The sequence below is a fragment of the Anoplopoma fimbria genome, chromosome 14, assembly GCF_027596085.1.
Source record: "Anoplopoma fimbria isolate UVic2021 breed Golden Eagle Sablefish chromosome 14, Afim_UVic_2022, whole genome shotgun sequence".
In the NCBI taxonomy this organism is placed as follows: Eukaryota; Metazoa; Chordata; class Actinopteri; order Perciformes; family Anoplopomatidae; genus Anoplopoma; species Anoplopoma fimbria.
Window position 1 is genome coordinate 2,336,489 of NC_072462.1, and position 20,696 is coordinate 2,357,184.

Below are 20,696 nucleotides of genomic sequence, written 5' to 3' on the forward strand. Positions count from 1 at the left end.
TGACAAGTCAAAACATCTGCTGTGAAAAGGGGTTGAATAAAAAGTTTGTTCCAACTATTCTGTCAAAACTCTAACAATTCTGAGAAAATATATACATATTACTACAATATTATACGGAGACCCAAAGTGTTCAATATTAAATAAAAAGATAATTATATGATGCAGATAAAAACATGTTATATGACCATGCAAAGTTTTAAAACTCAGCTTATTATCATGATTTGTTTTCAGTTTATTGAAGGTCATTTTTATTACAACGTAGCAGTTTTTATGTATTTGATTTATAAACTTTCAGATTTTTGTTTTGTTTTTTCTAACATCTTTTTGGAAATAAGAGTTCTCAAGTTAACATATTATTCCTTGGAATAGTGTTGGTTTGGTTATCCATGAATAAATGAAATCAAACTAAACTTAAAATGATCTTTCCAGTCATTCAAAACAAAAAAACATTAATTAATATACATAAATATTATTCATCTATGTAATATTGACCACTCTGACTCTCCGTACTCTTCCCACTCAGACCATCTCTGATCCTCTCACAGCCGACCCACGTGCATCCTGACCCTGAGTTCTGGTCTGGTTCTGGTTGAGTTTGGGCCGGACCATCCTGAGACACAGCTTGTGGAGCCGGACCGCTCTGTCTTTCCTCTTGGCTCTCCTCACGTTTGGCCTCCTGACCTTCAGCTCGATGGCCTGTAGATGGCGGTGCTCCTCCATGTCTGCTCTGCTGCTCTGGTCCTCCTGAGGAAGCTCTGCTCTCACCAGAACTGATGAACAGCTGTTCAACAAAGCAGAAGAGAGAGTTTTATCAGGCTGTTATTCACTTTTTTAAGGTACTTTTACCCAAGTATTTCCATTGTATGCTTCTTAATAACTATGCTTTAATTTCAGAGGGACATACTGTACTTTTTACTCCACTACATTTATTTGACAGCTATAGTTAATAGTTACTTTTCAGAATAAAAAATAAAAAATGTAAATGATGTCAGAAGTTTTAAAAAAGAGAAATCCCCCTTCTAACTTCTTAGATGTTTATTTTAAACAAGTATTTGAGGCCCAAATAGCAAAAAGGTTGAAATGTATTTTTCAATTTTTTTTATATTGAGAAAGTTTTTTTATATTGAGAAAATATCTAACAATTACTTGTAAAGGATTTGTACTTTACAAGTATTAGTATTTACATTTTTATTAGTATTTACATGTTATTCTACTTTATGCTCCTACTCCTCTACATTTATGATAAAGAATATTGTACTTTTTACATCATTACATGTCAGACTTACATAATAGATTTAAATGTTTTGGCTGTGTTTTATATTATATTATAAATATATTTTTCAGGAAAACAAGGATATTTAACACAAAAGAGTCTAAAAATATATAATATATAAGATAATGTATCAGAATGTAGGTTTTTCTTCTCTCCAGGGAATCATCTCGCGACCGCTCAGATTTATCTGGTGGCCCTTTGGAGGGCCCGACCCCTATGTTGGGAACCACTGGTCTATAAAGTATTTTAAAGTAACTCCACCTGGAGCAGCTGCAACAATAACATGCTGCTTCAGTATTAACTATTCAATAATGTCACATATAATCACATATCAGTCACAGGAGACATTTCTCTGCAAAATGAGTACTTTTACTGATGCTACTTAAAATATTTCTGTACTTTTACCTGCTGTAAATCAGATTTTGAATGTAGCTTCAACAGACTTGCAATAGATTTATATTCATACATTGTCGTATTGGTATTTTTACTTCAGTAAAGGAGCCGAGTACTTATCTCCAGAGTGATCACATACAGACTTCTACGTCCGTTTTTGTTTACTCACATCTGGCCAGCTGGGCAGTCTTGTGGCAGGAAGCAGGATTGAGACACATGTCCCATCAGAATGGACTGTACTTCGGTCAGTTGTCCCTGTTTAGCCAAATTCTGGAATAATCTGGCAAAGACCGACAAATACGTCAGAAACCAACAGACATACCCCCAAAAAAAACCTGCCCATATGTGCAAACATGAGATTATGATAATGTCCAAGGCCGTTGAATCATTTCTGTGCAGATCCAGAGAACCCACAGACCTTATGTAACAGTGTGACTCGGCTCGTCTCAGACAGAAATAAAGGTGAGTGCACTATTATCACCAGGTCGTTCTAAACTCAGCAAATAGCACTGTAAATATTTGCATATCATCCTGATCAGACGCTCCTACATAAAGAAAACTTTACATCCACACTGTTGACGCCGAGTTTCATATATATAAATCTGTGCAATATCAAAAATATGTGCAATTCATCTGTGTAATCCACTGTGCAATACAATACTCATACAATAATTATTCTGTCTGTATATATAATATTTTTAATTATTGTGGATTTTTTACTTTTTTACTTATTTAATATTCTTTAATGTGTCATAATACTTGTTTTGATCTTGTTTTTTTACTATGTCTCTTTTTTTGCACTATCCTCTCTGCTGCTGTAATCCTGCAAATTTCCCCGCTGCGGGACTAATAAAGGATTATCTTATCTCTTATCTTATCTTAAAAAAAGAAAAAACGAAGGCTACCGACCCCAGGTTTCCTCTTAGTGTGTACAGGCAGAAACTTAGTACTTTTAAACTTTGTTGTAACTAAGTATAAAAGTTAGTACTTGGGTTTTTTTCCAAATTTGTCTATTTGAGTGTATAGAGGAACATTTAAGAGGAAAATCTTAAATATCAACCTTTTAGTATTAAAGAGTTACTGTTATACTCTCACATATTTTCTGTAACTAAGCAACCAATCTACTTCCTGTTTACAACGGCACCCACATGCTCAGTGTATGTGAATGGTCATGTGATATCCGTTTTCAGGCGTGCTAGTATGGACAGAAATCATTTCTAAAACGACGGGATGAACGTAGATCATTTTCATTTTAAAACCCCACGTTTTGGTGTGAATGAAGCCTCAAAATGCCAATAAAAAAAGGTGAATTCTCAGGATGATTTGTGTTGTTTGTGTTGATTTACCGGCTGGTACAGTTGCAGTGGTACTGCGTCCTGGTCTCTGGGTTGTAGAGGCCATATTTCTTCTGCTTGGGGAGGATCTTCTTCCTGCACTTATCGAGGTCCTTGTAGACGTCACATGACAGCTGCTTCTCTGTGAAGTGTATAAAGATGTCCGACCCATTACTGAGGTGTAGAATCATCTACAATTAAACTGCATTTTCGATTACAATTCAAGGGAAACACATTTCTCATGGATTACAGTCGCAGTTTGAAACAGTTTGAAACACTATTTATTTTTGTAAATTAAAAGAAAACAACACATTAAATGCTACAAAACTACTTGGTTAGATTTAGTTTTAAAAAACAGCTATGTTTGACTTAAAGTGACTACAAAATTTAAATAAAACTGAAGAAAAACAATGAAAAAAGTACAAGTTTACTATGGAGACGAACAACCTCTCCTGTGTGAAAAGCCCCATGTTTTTTGATCCATCCACAACCTCAAACTCCTCCCTGCATGGACTAATTTTATACTTTTTCTGATACATCAGAAGCAAAACTTAAATCACGCCAAAATTTGTTTACCTCAAAACATAATTCACTTTTTTTTTGTATGTTGCACTAAATACCTGTGACATCCAGCCCAGACAGAGTTTGTTTTTTGGAGGGTAAAGTGTTCTCCAGGTCGTCTCCCTCTGATGTGGAGGTGGTAACGTTGGTAACGGTGGTGATGTTGGTAACCGGGGCGACGGAGGCCGACTGGGAGCTGGTTGAAGGTGTAGTGAGTGTGGATGCTGCAGCAGAGGTGGAGTCAGACGTCACCAGCATCTCTGTGGGTGCGGTGGCGTTTATGACGGAGCTGTTCACGCTGACCTCCGTTGGATTGGGAGAGTCGTACTGCGTGGGGGGGTGCACCTCAGCGTAGGGAGCCATTTTAGTCTCCTTACACCTGGAGGTCACAAGAGGAGGAAGTTATTAAAATTACTTTGTCAGAAATTATGGGAAATACACTTATTTGCTTTCTTGCAGAGAGTTAGATGAGAAGATTTACAAACTGGACCTTTAATACCAAAAAAAGAGACATTTTTAATGTTTCTTTCTTATTTAATATTCTTTACTGTGTTTTTATTTACTTATTTATAATACCTGTTTTGATCTTGTTGTTTTTTACTGATGTCTCTTGTTTGCACTATCCACTATGCTGCTGTAATCTGGCAAATTTCCCCATTGAGGGATTAATAAAGGATTATTTTATTTTATCTTAAAGTACAGTTTACTTCAAAACTTTACTTAAGTAGAAATACAGAAATGTAGTGGAGTAGAGGTATAAAGTAGAATAAAATGTGAATAGTCAATTACATGTATTTCAAAATTGCACTTAAGTACAGTACTTGAGTAAATGTACTTTCTTCCAACTAACATTTCCATCCATAGAGCTGCTGGTGTGGCTACAATTTCTCAAAAGGTCAACCAAATTATTGCAGAACTGTATCATTTGTGCTCAAAATACAAACACCACAATGTTAAGGAATAAATAAGAACTTAATTTACATGCCAAACCAGTTTCTTTCTGTGCACTGGAGCTGGTGGGATAACTCAAAGCAGTGCATCTTCAGCAGGTTAAAGAAGGTGTATCCCACCACGTCAGATATCCTGTCATTGGCCTCCATCAGACAACTGTGAAACCTGCAGGAAGACGCATTCAGGTTAGAAAAAAACATCAAATAAAACACAACAAATCATGTAGACTGGGTGTCATTTAGATTAGAGTTATGAGTTCCTACTTGTTGTCGCAGTCACAGTGAGACATGGTGAAGATGTTGCTGTTGAAGACACCAAACTGGGAGTGAAAGGACAGAATGGTGTGTTTGCACTGGTCGTGTTCACGGCAGCAACTGTCGGTGTCGGCAAAAACTCCTGCAAGAGGGATAATTACGGGATTATTAATATTATTACCACAACCTGATTACAGTGTAATTCAAGTCTGATGAAATATGAAAACTTGAGATATGATTTACTACCCGTTCAATTACAGCTCAGGTTGATTATCTTCTTCAAAAACTTTTTTTTTTTGGGTTGTTTATGATGATTATGATAATGTTGGGGGAGTGTCTTTGGAGGGAGGCCTGAAGGGAGGGGCTGTCAGTTTTGCTGACTTGGCAACTTCCTTGCTAGGTTTAGCAACTTTAGGAGCTAGTGCTGCTAGCTCCTTTCATTAGAAAACAGTTGGGCTGGGTTTATGTCGGGTCATTCTTCAGATCTAGCGTCGTCTTGCTGGTTTCTCTAATATTACCTACCCTAGCTTTAAAGTTGTGGCTATTTTGAGATACCCGCGACCCTTAATGGAAGATGAATGATGAATGAATATTTTGAGATATTTATATATTTCAATTGTTTCCTATTTTCTACTGCAGCTGCTGCACAACAATTTCCCTCTCAATAAATAACTTATCTTATCTTATAAAGTCCTCTCATCTTGAGTCATTTTCCTAAAAGCTTTCAAAAAGTTGTTCACATTGTTATACATTTTTGGGGAACAAGTGAAACATGGATGTAAACAATGCAGATTTCAAACTTTTACCAGAAATAGACCTTTGCAAATGCTTAACAGGAAAGAAAACAAACATTTGCATAATGTGTGTTTTGGTGAGTATGTAAGTAATTGTTTTAACTCTGCAGGTGTTAAGACATTAAATATGAGAGGTTTGTAACATCAGTACCTTGCAAAACAAACAGATGAAGAGCAGAACATGTATGAGTTTTCTCCATAAATTCATCCATTAATTATGCAACACATTGTCACTACATTACTGAAATAGTGCAAAATATAACTGATTAGTTTTTTCCCCCCAAAGCCCATAAAGCAGACGTTATCAATTTAGGTTTCAAACTTTTGGGGAAAGTCTGCTTTGTAAATGTTTTGTGAGGAAGGAACCTTCCACTGAAAAGAAGGACACAACTTGACTCGGTGAGAAAAAATGTATGAAATCTGTTTGTTTCCATTTAAGTGACACTACTTTAATCACTTTAATTTGCTTGGCTATTGATTTGCATCATGGGAAATGCAGGATCCAGTGATTTCTGACTATTGCTACTCCTGAGGAGCTCAGGGGTCAAAATGTAAAGGTGTGTGTGTTTTACAGACTATACAGCATCAAGTACATTTTATATATTAGTATTTCACATGAGAAAAAGCTGTTTTTATGCTCTCATCTCTTTAATCATCATGGCTTTCCTACACAGTTACAGAATAAAGTATGAAACCAACATACCCAAATCTGCGTATGATGGCGCCTTGTTCCCAGAGCCGCACCACAAGGTCCCTGGAACAATGAAACCACGCTTGACGCGCAGATGGGTCCTGACCTCTGACCTTTCAGCTTGACCTTGATGATTCTCAGCCTCTGTGCGTCCATCAACGCTCCTCACCGGCCTCTTCTGCTGTCTGTCTGCTCTCTGTGGCTCTCCGACCCCTGGAGCAGCCACAGAGACGCACAGCTCCTCAGCCTCCTCCAACATGGACTCCACGTCGATATTCTCATCTGGGTGATCTGAGAACTCATGAGTGCGCTCCTGGCACGCGTAAAAATAGTTGTGGATCACTTCTGCGTCGTCGCTCCAAGCGCAGCGGAGCAGAGAGCGCTCCAAGGACCATGCGCTGTGGTAGAGCCGCAGGGATGGAGAGGCCTGCAGGGGGTCGCTCCGGAGGAAACTGTAGTGGACTTCTGCATTTGGTAAAACTTTAGTCCAGGTGCAGAGGATCGAGGATCCTGCAGCCGACCAGCTCAGGAGAGATGATGTGAAAATGAGGCAGAGAAGAGGAGCGACGTGCGTCATGGTGGAGGAGAGGCTGGAGAGGCTGGAGAGGCTGGTGCACATGGAATCTAAAAGAAGAAGAAAAAGATTCCTTCACTCACTGAGGACCTTTGGACAGCTCGACAGACTCCAGGTCGGTTTTAAATGAGAATGGGGGGGGAGGTTTTTCCCTGGCGGATCTAAAATAAACACAACATCCAACTCAGTCATGTGACCTGCCAGTTCAGTCAAACATCACTCCCTCTCTCTCCCTCCCCCTCTATTTCCCTCCCTCATCCCTGGCAATGACCCTGACATATTGATTAACACACCACCAATAGGCTTTATTGATAAGTGACACACACACTTCTATTAAAATGTGACAAAAGAATCAATAAATACTGATTGATTCATGGGATATGAGACACACAGCCAACTTTTTTTCTTTCCCATTTGAGTCCTCAAATAAGAGGCACACTTTCAGCATTTTGTTCTCACAACTGTCCAAATATGAGTCCAACAATGATATAGAGGAACGATTTGAAACTGGTGCAGTGCTGTTTTAAGTTAGCTTAAAATGAAACACAGGGATGTTTCCTTCTGTAGAAGAGAGAACATGCAGAAAAAAACTCCAAAAAAGTCAGAACAAATGAACATTTTTATCTGCCTTTTTGGATGTTTTTCAGCAGCATAAATAAATACTCTTTTCTTTTAATCTGATTTTCTCAGGACCCCTTGAGACCCTCAGGTCAGGAACTACAGTTGGTTCATGATGACAGGGGCGGCTGTGGCGTAGTAGAGAGCAAGGTAGTTCTCCAATCAGAGGGTCGGTGGTTCGATACCCGGCTTCGGCAGTAGATGTGTCCTTGGGCAAGACACTTAACCCCAAGTTGCTCCTGAAGGCTTGCCATCGGTGTGGACTGGATGATGAATGTTAGTTAGAGTCTGATGGTGGCACCTTGATGGTAGCCTGTCATCAGTGTGTGAATGGGTGAATGATATGTAATATACTACTGACTGTAAGTCGCTTTGGATAAAAGTGTCTGCTAAATGACTGTAATGTAATGACAGCCACCTGCTTCCTGACACTTTACAGCCAGATACTATATTCTTTATGTAGAAAAAAGTATTGCTTTCCATTATAATTCTAGCTTTTTCTCTGACCACATTTATCTCACTGATGAGAAAACTAGATTAGATCTCATCTTTAATTTAAAGGGCAGACTTTTTCAGAGTGTTACAAGTCCTTAAACTTTCACCCACCTGGAACAGAAGGCGAGATTTTATCAAGAGAAGTCAAAGTGCACAAATGTTTAGCTGCGTGTCTGTCTGAGCTGATTGGTTCAAACCTCGCCTGATGCAGACAAAGTTTTCTGCCAACACATCTCAAGAAAAACAGACGAGGAAAAGGAAGTGCCACGATGTCTTTATTCATTAGCCACGTGTATGCTACAATATGACATGCATCAATATGAATACAGAGAGCAAGATGTTGATTATTTAGCAGAAAAATCTTGTGCAGCTATCATTTCAATTTGCCAATCTATTATGGATTTTTTCTGAGGCAGCTATCGTCGCTTAATCCAATTTGTTCCTCCTAATAACATTTCATGCAGAAGCATTTCTTCAGAAGAGAGCTCACACATGCATAGGTGAAAGTGATGCAGTGATATAAGACCAACATGATATATGTCCAAAAATAATGCATTTTACATCGAAAACAAAAAAAGATCAGTTTGTTCACATCATTCTTGCAACCAAGCATCTGCAAATGTCCCAGATAATATTTAACAAATGCGTGATGCACAATAACACGAGTTAAATAAATGTTCCGGTGATGCAAAGAGGTCGAACAAGGTGGTCACAAAGATCAGCTGACGCATGACATGATCCCATATGAACACAGAGCAACATGAGGACAGAAGAAAAAGTGGGAATTCCCTCTGAAGCGCGGAGGCACAATTCATTACAACATAATGTGTTAATGACAATGATAACAAGGGTTTTATCGTTTCCATAATCGCTCTGTTCAATCATTACTGCATGTGTGGAACTGTTCATTTATTATACGATAGAGTTTATGATATGATAACGTTATAAATGATTAAGTTTAGTAGTCGCTCCTTATTGAAAAAGAGCCCAGAGGTCAACATCCGTGTTTGTCACCTGAAAACTGTTGTAAATGAAGCCTGCACATTGAACTTTAAGGACAAACTACATAAAAGCAGGATGATAATATCAGTCGACCGTCACTGGAAGACAATATCCTACAGGGGGAAGGATAGAGAAACAGAATACATAGAAGAGGGGAGACGCTTTAATCATCAAACTGGACGGTGTTGTCATTTAGCAGGACGTGCCAGCGCTCAATCTTCTTGTCTTTGTTCTTGAGACATTCGTACCAGTGCTTCAAACACTCTCCTTTAGCCTGGATGCCCAGCTGACATCCTCCTGGAGGCAGAGAGGAAAGAAAGCATTCAAACGTAAACAAACGAGTTGACATACATGTTAGTAGCTCTGTGATGCTGTTTTTAGGCTAATATCAACATGCTAACATGCTCCCAATGACAATGCTTGTATGCTAATGTATAGAAGGTATAATGTTTACCATGTTCACCATCTTAGTTTAGCGTGTTAGCATGCTAACATGTTCTAACAAGCACCAAACACAGAGAACAACCAGGGCTGATGGGAGTCTCATTATTTTTTGCAGGTGTGTTGTCATAAACCCAAGATACAAAGTCACAGGATCACCAAAGTTATCACAATTCATCCTCAGGGGAACATGAATGTGTGTAGTACATTTCACTGCAATCCATTCATTAGTTGGGGAGACATTTCTCTCAAAACCACAAATGTGAACCTCATGGTGGCGCAAGAAGAAAACTCAGGATCATCAAAGTTATTAGGATTCATCCTCTGGGCACCATGACTATTTGTACCAAATTGCATGCCAATTCATCCAGTAGTCATTTAGTTATTTCAATCTGAACCAGCAGACATTGAATTCTATTGAGCTGACAAATTGGACGAATTGATGGATGAGGAAACGTGATTACAAGAGACACTTACCAATGAAGTCGTTGGATTTCCCCATGTCGTAGTCCCAGACTGAGATGTCAAGGGTTTTCTTGGCCAACTCGCCATGCTTTATTTCATAACCAAACTCCTGAAACACAGTAATGAAACATGAAATGTGATTACAAAATCTAACACTGAGATCTGGGAGAGGAGAAGACGTTAAAGTTCAGTTTGTGGAAATAGTTAGTTGAGAAAGACACTGACCTCGTTAAACTCCGGATTGAGGGTCTTCTTTTTTATCGCTGTCTTGTTTTTAGCTTTCTTCCCCATATCTGGTTTCAGACATCTACAGCACAACACAAATAAACAACAAAAATAAACATGTACTCCAGCACCTGAAATAAAAAATATAAACATAATCTTATCGTAGTCCACCTATGATATAGTTTTTAAAATAAACATTAACTGTGTAATACATTTAAATAATATCAAAACTTTTATAAAGTGATAATAACATAAAAAGTTAACTCTCTATAGAAATGTGCTGAAGTGGCTCTACATACTTTTTGCAGAGTTAAATGAGAAGATGAATACCACTATCATATAAAGCCAAGTAATGCTTAGCTTAGCTTAGCTTAGCATAAAGACTGGGAATAGGGAGAAACAGCTAGCCTGTCTCTGTCCAAAGGTTTTTTTAAAATGCCTACAGAGCCAGGCTAGCTGTTTACCCCTATTTCTAGTGTTTGTGCTAAGCTAAGCTAACCATCTCCTGGCTTTACTTTCATGTTAAACAGACAGTCTTCAGAGTGGTATCGACCTTCTCCTCTTACTCTCGGTAAGAAAGTGAATAACTGCGTTCTCCAGATATGTTTGGGACTATTCCTTTAACCATAATCTGGAGGATTCAGCTGAGTGGAGCTCGTACATTTTGACGAACGGGTCGGAGTATCCGTTGGAGTCCATGGCGGCCAGGTGAGCGCAGCGGATGACCCCGACCATCAGACGACCCTGCTGGCTGTTGTACGTCAGCGACACCAGGATGCGACCTCTCTCCTCTGAATCCTCACCGTCATTCTGCTGCACACACACACACATACATAAATATATATATATATATATATATATATATATACACGCATATATATATATATATACCACACATGCACACTAAGTACCAGTATTTCATTTCACTTATCCGAATGCTCCTTTGCCCTCTGCATGTATCTGGAGGGATTATACAGTGATTATCATAGTATCTACTAATGGAGGTTAATGTACCTGCTTAAGGACAGAATGGTCTTCGTGTTTATTATTATGCAATATGGTTAACTCCAGAACCAGAAATGCATCCGTCAGTCTCTAAATACTTCCTAAGTACTTCCTGTCTGTAGTTCTACAGAAGATGAGTCATGAATATATCGTTTAATTTAAAGTTATTTCTTAAAACAGCTTAGTCACTGTAATTATTTATCAAACAATCAGGAGGAAATAGTTCATTTGTTGGGGGCTAATACGAATATATTTTTAATGATATTGATAAAGAAATGTAATGTGGAGCGACCGCGTCTGATATCTGGTCTGCTTAATAAGATCAGTACTGGATCGGTGCATCCCGACAGTATGTCCATTACAGAGAGGAAGACGATATATCACACAGTTGTTAGTAGATTCATTTACTCTGTTTTGGTGTTTTCAAGGGATTTGATGTAATTAAAAACAGTTTAGAACACAATCAAACTCATCCTTTAATCTGTTCACGCTTTAATATAAACAAACTAAGCTGCCGTCCTTGGACACAGCAGAACAGTCGAACACTATCCAGTGAAATCCATGAGAGGGTCTTACGTCATCCTCATAGAGAGCCATGCCACGGGCCGATCCTCCCACGGCCTTCTTCACCTGTACAGAGAGGAAACCAGCATCGTCACCATCATCACCAATATGAAGCTACGGCCAGCAGTTAATTAGCTTAGCTTAGCATAAAGACCTGGAAACAGCAAACCTAGCTGGCACTTTGAAAAACTTCCTGATCTCTGTTGGTAGCCTGGCAAACTCCATGAATCAGCTCCTCACATAACCACCCTGTTTCCAGTCTTATGCTAAGCTAAGCTAAGTTAAGCTAAGCTAAAAGGCTTTTGCTTCATATTTAGGCTACAGACATGAGAGTGGTATCGATCTTCTAATCTAACTCTTGGCAAGAAAGAGAATAATCACGTTTAGTAAAAAAGAATATTCCATAAAGAAAGTCATATTAAGGGTCAGTTCACCTCTACTGGTATCTAGTCATGTAGGACAATTAGTAGCTGCTCTGGACCAAACCATATAATCATCACCAGCAGACTTTGCTTAATTTTCATGGAAAGTTTAATTTGAAAATGTCCATCTTTATATTCCTTGATGTGAGATCGTTCTGTTGCCAGATGTTTTCATGGTCAAGAATGGAATTCTTTTGTGTTTCTCGCTTTCATTTTGAAAAAAAGTCTGATTGTGTGAAGGTGCAATTTTGAAAACAATACGAAAAACTTCTGCTCACTGTCTTGCATGCTGCTGAAATATTTTTTGTAAACAAATAAATATTTCAGCATCAGCAAGACAGTGTGAAGGAGTTTTTCTCATTGTTTTCAAGATATCCGCCTTAAATTACATTTAAAATTCAACATTTCTTTCCAGAAACACTCATTCTTGGGCAGAAAGTAGTTCCTAAATAGTGGCCGGTGAGTTGGAGGAACTTACTTTTTAAATATGATGTATTTCACAGTACATTTATTAACATTACGAGATGTCAGCGTTCGTACTCACCGGGATCACTCGCTCTAAACAAACACTGAAGTTCTTCTTCTGGTTAAACTTCAGTTTCTTCAGAGCGATTCGCGTCTCTCCGATGAATTCGTTGTGTCCAAACTTGTCTTCGTCACTCACTGAAAGCCTGAAGACGGACAGTGTGCCTCATGAAACTCATAATTTAAACTCGTTATAAGATGCGGTTGGAGGAAGGTTAAGATTGTTCTTACCGGAGAGTTTTGCGTGACATTTCGTCATCGGTGATGCCGTGGTAGACCAGAGTCTCATTCCACACAGGATTCAGAGTGTTTTTAAGGGTCTTGGTGCGAAGCTTGTTTGACTGCGAATAAATAAATTAAAAATGTTTTATTATAGTTCTAAAAATGTAAGACAATGGCTGCACACTTGAAGTTCTAATTGACGTGATTGTACCTTACTGGCTCCAGGTAAGAGGTGCAGCTTCACATACGGGTCAGCAAGTCCGTTTGAATCCATCGGCTTTAAACCCTGAGACACACCAAGAAACATGATAGTGAGAATATATTCCAACGTTCCAACACTAATTTACACTAAATGGATAGGCCTTGTTTTGATTTGTCTTGTCTCGTCTTTTATTGTCTCGTCTTTTCTTGTCATTTCTCTTTAAATGTCTTGTCCCATCATGTCTTGTCTTCTCTTTCTTGTCTTGTCTCTTCTAATCTCGCCTGGTCTTGTCTTGTCTCATCTCCACTTGTCTTAACTTGTCTTGTCTTGTCTCATCTTTTTTCTTTTGTCATGTCTTGTCAAGTTTTTTTTTGCCTTGTCTTGTTCTATCTTTCATTGGCTCGTCTTGACTTTCTTGTCTTGTCTCGTCTCGTCTCGTCTTTTTTCTTTTGTCATGTCTTGTCAAGTTTTTTTTTGCCTTGTCTTGTTCTATCTTTCATTGGCTCATCTTGTCTTGTCTTGTCTTGTCTTGTCTTTTCTTGTCTCGTCGTATCTTTTCCTGTCTTGTCTTTATCTTCTTGTCTTGTCTTGTCTTGTCTCTTGTCTCGTCGTATCTTTTCCTGTCTTGTCTGTCTTGTCTTGTCTTGTTCCAGCTTTCATTTGCTCGTCCTGACTTTCCCATCTTGTCTCGTCCCATCTTGTCCTACCATCTTTAGATGTCTTATTCATTTTGTTTGGTCTCATTTTGTCTTGTCCAGTCTTGTCTCATATCATCCCGTCTTGTCGTACCATCTCCTTAAGTCTTGTCCTATCTTATTTCATCTCTAGCTGTCTTATTCCATTTAGTTTATGTCTCATTTTGTCCCATCTTGTCTTGTCTTGTTCCATATTTTATTGGCTTGTCTTGACTTTCCCATCTTGTCTCGTCCCGTCTAGTTCCATCTTGTCCTAATGTCTTTAGTTGTCTCAATCATTTTGTTTTGTCTAATTTTGTCTTGTCTTGTCTCATCCCGTCTTGTCTCATCTTGTCTTGCCTCGTCCCATCTCCTTAAGTCTTGTCCTATCTTATTTTGTCTCTAGCTGTCTTATTCCATTTAATTTTGTGTCATTTCGTCCCATCTTGTCTCGTCTCGTGTCCCAACTTGTCTCGTGTACATGTGTTTACCTTAGCTTTAACCACACAGCAGTGCAGAGCGTGGTTCTCCTGGTCGTACAGGAGACTGAACTCCAGAGATCCCAGAGTGGCTGCAAGAATATAAAACACAGGAAAACATCAGACAGACATCTGAGCTGTTAGAGAAACCAATTTCCCTCTAAAGCAGATAAACATTGATTTGAATCGCTCCTCTGGGAATTCCTTTCACAGCTTCAGGCCCAATTTATATTATTCACAGTGATAAAATGAGAAAAACATCTGGGACTGGTTAAGACACTTCCACATTCTGTAAAGCAGCTGTGAGCTTTAAGAGGAAAAATCTGTCTCACTGGCGTCATCTGAGTCGTATTCGTCTTCATCCTCTGTTCGATCTGGTGGGGGTCGTGGGGGGGCGGGGTTATTGACCGGTGGATTAATTCTGGTTGCAGGAACATGTGATGAAATGGAGCTGGAGACAATAGGTTGTCTTTTTTCCTCCACAGCTGGAGGGGACACCGTCTCTTCCCTCTCCGGGCGTTTGTTTTCCACATCTGCAGCAGGAGCAATTAATTCTGTCTGAAACATCTTTTTATACGTCGTCATTGATGTTAAATCTTTTGAACGTTTGGGTTTATTCATAGAAGGAGCAGTGCTACTTTTACCTGAGGGGGGGGCGACCTGCTGTGCGTTTGCTCGAGGCGGTTTGGAGGCCAACACATTTTTCTCGGTCTTCATTACCGCCGCTGGACAGGACGGACTCTCATTATGGCTGTCAGCTGTTGTTCTTGCTGTCTGCTCCCATTGTTCTGAGCCACAGGACTGCTGCTGCTGCTCTGAGGGGACAAAATAAGAATATCACTAACACCTCAGCAGAGATTGTTGGTGCTACAGCCACAGCAGTGAGGGAAGAAGTAGAAATACTAGAGTGTAGAAATACCTTGTTACAAGCAAAAAGTCCTGCTTACAGTTTACATACATAATGATATCTTACATGTACAGTTCTAAGTTGTAACCGTAACATCTTTGTATAAAGTACCGTATTCCCGATGATTTGTTGGAGGTTCCTGTGGTCCATCGTGTCCTACCGAACCAGAACTGCTCTCGATGCTGGACTGACGAGATCCGGACAGAGGTAGGGGGGCAGGCAGACTTTGCTGGACTCGTCCCTTGAAGAACCAAGCTCCTGAACGCTTCTGTACCTGCAGGAACACACAGTGAACACATTAAAGCCTGACCCAAACACACAATAAAGAGAATATAGACATAGTGATGTAGTGCCGTCACATCCACAGGTTTTAAAGTCGTCAACCTCTCTGACCAGACTCGGTCAGAGAGGACGACGCGTGGATCTGAATGAGATTGAATAAGCAAGCAGAAACCACTAAAACGGAGTGTGACATGCTATTAAATGTTCCTCCACGCTGTAAAATGGAACTGCAGTTTGAGAAGTCTTTCTATCTACCTTGAAAAGTAGAGTAAATAATGTGGTATGTGTTCATTTGTGTTATAATTTGTTAATTTCACTCCTTCATTCTCCGGGACAGACTTGCCCACTTTTTTTTCACAGCATTACAGAGTAGTTATTCTGTGTGTGACTGACAGGAGAGAGCATTTATTTAAAGAGCCTGGACTCCCCGAGGCAGAGACCTCAACAAAACTGCAGCGCCATCATCAAAACAGCGTTGTATAACTGCATCAGGGAGAAAAACAGAAAGCAGACCTTCTTCTTCATGTTTCATATTGATCAAAGTAATATCTGTATTTTTAAGAATTAAAATAGCATGGAAAATAAATCATTTGGGGATATTGAGTAGGTGTCAATGGAAGGTAATTTTCCAGGTCACTGGACAGTGAAATGCAATTCTGTGCTTAAAAAAGGGCGAGGCTAAAAGCTAGAAAATGGCTCGTATCACCAGAAGAGCCTCTGTTCTGCAGGCGGACCAACGACATAATGGCATAATTTAGCTTGGTGATTTTATCGAACCCACTCTGATCTTCGTCGTTCCTCATCCTCTCACCTCTTGCTGCTCATTGCAGATTCTGCACAGCCACATAGGACTCGTCCTGCCGTTGCTCCGGATCCCACATTTGCTGCACATGTGCTGCAAAGAGGAAAATACATAAATTAGAGACCAGTGGAGGAATTATTCAGATCTTGTACTTCAGCATAAGAACAAATACCACTTGTAAATGTTAGCTATAAGTAAAAGTATGTCAGTATACTCAGTACAATTTGGTTAAAGTATTCAAAATATGAAAAATATTCTCATCATTAGATTATTATTCCTCGTGCATTTATGTAAAATCTGGATTTTACTGTTGAAGTTTGTTAAACTGGAGCTCATTTTGAAGTATTAACTAATGATTATTTTCTCTGTTAATCGGTGGTGTGAAAAAAAAGTGAGAAATGGAGTCCAGAGTGGCACATTCATAGTGTTTGTTTTGTCAAACTAACTGACCAAACCTCAACATTATGAATGATTATTACAATTATCAACATTATTGGAAGGAAAAGCTGCATTATCTTCACATTTGAGAAACTGGAACCATGATAAAATAATAATAAATAAAATAAAATTGGTTACAAAATAGTAACCAATTAACTAGGTAATCAATTGACTAATGGTTTAAGATGTACGAGACATCATTTTGTTGTCTGTCCACAGCTGATCTCCCAAACTAGCATGACATTTGTTGTGCTGATTTATGACTGTTTGCTCGATGCCCTCTTGTGGTTTTGGTGATTTACACTTTTTAAACAACCTTTTTATTGACCGTTTTAAATTGTTATTGACTCCTCAACCGGCGGGAGGGGGGGGGGGCTGCAGGTGATCAATAAAAACTCCAGTTTGGACTCTTGTTTCTGAACAGATTAGGAATTTTTCCTCTCTTTATTTTACACGCCAAGATAAGACAACTGCATTCAATGTTTGCATGTGAATTTTTTTCTTCTGAATTGTGGCATGAGAGGAAAATACTTAAATACATGCACCTCAAATTTGTACTTGGATAAATGTGTTTAGTGACATTGCACCAATGCATAGGACACATGAATCATCCTGCATAGATTCAGATCTTGGTAGCAGGTGCACAGATCACCTACACATGGACTATATTTTACACTTCAGATAGCATTAACCTTTCATAGTTATTGAGAGCAACAAGAAGAAGCAGAATGTTGTGCATGAGACCAGGAGCTGCAGAGTGTATGTCAGAATGAGTTAGTGTATGGCCTGCTGGCTGCTTGTCGCCATAGGAGACCTCTCAGCATCTCCACTATAGGAAAACCCGAGACATCCTCACACCCTCTAGGGACTCTCTCTTTTTCTCTCCTTGATAAAGCGGAGAGAATCCAGATCTCCACCTACTTTATTGCACTGCACACAGAGGACAGCTGTGACCCCCTGTGGTCCGAACGACGCCCCACACAGCAGACAGTGCGACTGGCCGTCACCACACGCCGTCTTCTTGATGTTATCCAGGCGACTGGAGAGACGCCTGAGTACACATGTAAATAAATGTTTAAAAAAAGTGGCACAAGTTGTACACACAAAAATAATTCAACTCAGCGAGCATGTGTGCACGGTTGAGTGACGTGATTATGTGGAAACAGAGACAAACAGTTTTCCATCTCACTCAATCCTCTCATGCTCCGTGGCCTCCATCACGGCCGCACGAGCCAGTACACTGTTGATGATCTCCTTCTCCTCATCCGTGAGCTCCTCCCCGGGGGGGCCGCCAGACATGTTCATCATCCACCCGATCCTGAGCCCAAAACACACACACACACACACACACACACAAACACAGAAACAGACACGCACACACCGAGTATAAGTGGCATGAAAAGTAAAAAACAATGCAGCTCAGACAAAAAAAAAAAAAGCTAGTTTCTCCAAAAAGTGCATCGCTAAGGAGAGCGAGACACTGAAGTCTGAGGACAGGAGCACAGCTGGAAACATTTTGGACTCAAAGCAACGCTGAGCAACTGCAAACGTTGTCAAAAACAATAACTCACAAGTGGGTGACATGATGACGTATCAGAATAAAATGCACCGGTTTAAGATGGATTCCCTACTTTTTACATGAAATTTATATATATTTTTTAATGTTTAATGCTCTTGCCTATGAGACTATGAGCAGATGAGATGTAGACATGGTATTTGTATTTTTTCAACTATTTTATTTATTTTTTATTTATTTATTTTGTATGTGTTTTTTAATGTGTTTTATTTCTTATTTTTATATATATTTTAATTTAATTTCACCTTGAATTGTTTAATGCTCTTACCATTACCCATGTCAATACCTACAATTACTGTGATTGGATGAGACTAAGACATGTTATTTTAATAAAAATAAAAAATCAATTTTATTTTTTTATTTTACTTTTCTTTCTCTAGTGCGCTTGCCTTCATTGAAGTCAATACGTTAGCTCCAATAAATAGCTGATACTCATGGAATTTACATTCCTCTTTTTATCTCTTTTTTTATTTTATTTGTATCGTCTCATGCTTTTGCCATCGCAGATGTCGTTACGTTAACTACAATGAACAGATGATACTCAGACATGGAATCTTAAATTTCAAATATTTCAAATTGTTTTTCAAATATTTTGATTCTTAATTATGTTATATTTTGATAAATGTGTTCTATTATTTTATGTTTCATTGTCTAATGCTTTTGCATTCATCAATGCCATCTGTTAACCTACTATGAACAGATGAGACTGTAACTTTGTATTTCTTTTTCTTATTTTCCTATAATCCTAAAATGGGTGTTTTTTTCAGTCTGTTTGTTTTGTTTCGTCTTGACAATATGAAACATGGAGATATTGGCTACTTCTGAATATTGTATTTTTATCTATATCTTCAGTAATAAACTGATATACATGAAACCAATTCATCATCATGTATTTTGTTCATGTGTCTCAATCTAAGTAAACAAAGGAGTCTGACATAAAGCAAACTGTGAACTCCTGCATTCCTCGACTAAAGAACAAAAGTTAACAGCTCTTCCTCACTTTGTGATGAATCACAGATTAAGATTTAAAGTTATCAGGACTCACTAGCTTAAGTTAAAGAAAAAGACTTCGTATTTGTCTTTCAAAGTAAACTGCAAAGTCAGAGCATCAAAATCAAAACCATTGCTAAATTTTAAAAAGCAGTCGACATAAACAAATTGCCAAAATGTCCCTTTTTTAAACCTTAAAGTGCTGCCGCTTGTTTGGAAACTTTCCAGAAACCACCTTTAAGGTTTTTAAATCACTTGTGGACGGCTGACAGAGCAGAGTCCAAATTCCCTGCCAGTGAAAATCAAATGAAGTCAGCTTGTGAACCGAAAGGCAAGTGTTGCTGTTTTTTCCCCTCAAATGTGTCTGTTTGAGATTTTTTGTGGATTCCCATGTTGAGCAGGAACATGCACGAGCCAATTATGGAATATTAGGAACTAACTTGTGGCTCCACCAGATGATGTATATGATCTGTTCTATTATCATGGCTTTATTTAGTGAACATAAGGCTCAAAATATTAAACCAAAATGCTAAACATAACCTCTCTTTTAGGTGTTAATGATAATAATTTATTCAACCCTTAAAATAACTTAAAATCAGCCTCAAAATCAGTGTTTTACTGCTCTCTCTTATTTAAAATTTAAACCTGTTGCATTAGACCACACCCAGCAGTGATGTCACGGTGTACTGCAACACCCCAGAGTACACTTATACATCACTGCAGCCAGAAGGAAAAATTAAGCCACTGGATGTCAGCAATAAAAAAGACATTCAGCTGCTGTTAGGTTTCTCTTTAAGCAATACACATTAATCATTTCTATTACTTATAGATAAACGAAGAAGATAACAGAAAGTAGAGAAGAAAATTGTGGTATTTTCTTTTTTTTTTTTAATAGTTTCTACAGCAAATACTCTGTGCTGCATCACCAAAGTATTCCCCTTATTGAAATTCTGCTGTGTGCACCATGCGTCATCTATTTTGGTGTTTTGAGAAACACAAGCCTGTGCACCTGTTTTGCAAGAGATTTAAGTTATGAGAGATTTTGATCACGGTGGTTTGTTGCATGCATAATTGTGAAGCACATCCCTTCAGGCCACAGATGGAACATGAAAAGCTGCTCTGCTGATTTTAGATGGTTATGAGGATTTAATCTACCTGCATCCTGCAGAGCGTCTGTGCACATTATGGACCACTGCTCATGACATGCTACTACTAGCACTTCTATTCTCTACATAAGTGAAGGTTGTGACCTCTTCTTAATCATCAGCGTCATGCAGATTTGACTAACTGTCTTCTTATTGATGTGTGTTTAATCAATTTTACCCACACAAGCAGCACATGGATCGACAGATGTGATGATGTCAGTCAGAAGTCATTTGAGGGGTTTTCGTGTGAAAGTCTGTGATTGATTGTTGGAAAATTTGGGTATAAATATTCATGTTGTCTACAGGATGAATTATAACCCGCAAACTTTTCATTTAGCGCCGTCAATATTGTCCAATATTTTAGTTCATGACAAAGTATTTGCAAAAATAAT

At 38.7% G+C, this 20,696-nt stretch overlaps 2 protein-coding genes across 2 annotated transcripts; both read right to left on the reverse strand.

Moving 5' to 3' along the window:
• Positions 1–120: 120 nt before the first annotated feature.
• pla2g3 (phospholipase A2 group III) lies at positions 121–6,904 on the reverse strand. Its single transcript, XM_054612319.1, has 7 exons — positions 6,264–6,904; positions 4,776–4,908; positions 4,543–4,677; positions 3,621–3,940; positions 3,013–3,142; positions 1,836–1,946; positions 121–781 (listed from the first exon to the last, which is right to left on the reverse strand). Exons 1-7 carry the CDS (start codon positions 6,868–6,870, stop codon positions 520–522), a joined length of 1,698 nt encoding a protein of 565 aa, XP_054468294.1. The 5' UTR covers positions 6,871–6,904; the 3' UTR covers positions 121–519.
• Positions 6,905–9,078: 2,174 nt separating this feature from the next.
• rph3aa (rabphilin 3A homolog (mouse), a) lies at positions 9,079–17,898 on the reverse strand. The gene is made up of 15 exons (XM_054612315.1): positions 17,783–17,898; positions 17,515–17,644; positions 16,165–16,248; positions 15,183–15,345; positions 14,809–14,979; positions 14,497–14,718; positions 14,177–14,256; positions 13,021–13,095; positions 12,819–12,928; positions 12,607–12,733; positions 11,653–11,706; positions 10,733–10,884; positions 10,072–10,153; positions 9,859–9,955; positions 9,079–9,237 (listed from the first exon to the last, which is right to left on the reverse strand). Exons 1-15 carry the CDS (start codon positions 17,896–17,898, stop codon positions 9,104–9,106), a joined length of 1,797 nt encoding a protein of 598 aa, XP_054468290.1. The 3' UTR covers positions 9,079–9,103.
• Positions 17,899–20,696: the final 2,798 nt, after the last annotated feature.

What these genes read in the sequence shown, in the direction of transcription:
- pla2g3 (XM_054612319.1), bottom strand. Translation starts at nt 6,870, where the DNA reads ATGTGCACCAGCCTCTCCAGCCTCTCCAGCCTCTCCTCCACCATGACG. An exon ending in CACTGTGACTGCGACAACAA is followed by an intron (nt 4,678 to 4,775) that starts GTAGGAACTCAT and finishes GTCTTCCTGCAG; the next exon opens with GTTTCACAGTTGTCTGATGG. An exon ending in GAAAGAAACTGGTTTGGCAT is followed by an intron (nt 3,941 to 4,542) that starts GTAAATTAAGTT and finishes TGTGACCTCCAG; the next exon opens with GTGTAAGGAGACTAAAATGG.
- rph3aa (XM_054612315.1), bottom strand. Translation starts at nt 17,898, where the DNA reads ATGAACATGTCTGGCGGCCCCCCCGGGGAGGAGCTCACGGATGAGGAG. An exon ending in TCTGCAATGAGCAGCAAGAG is followed by an intron (nt 15,346 to 16,164) that starts GTGAGAGGATGA and finishes GTGTTCCTGCAG; the next exon opens with GTACAGAAGCGTTCAGGAGC. An exon ending in AACAAATCATCGGGAATACG is followed by an intron (nt 14,980 to 15,182) that starts GTACTTTATACA and finishes TTGTCCCCTCAG; the next exon opens with AGCAGCAGCAGCAGTCCTGT.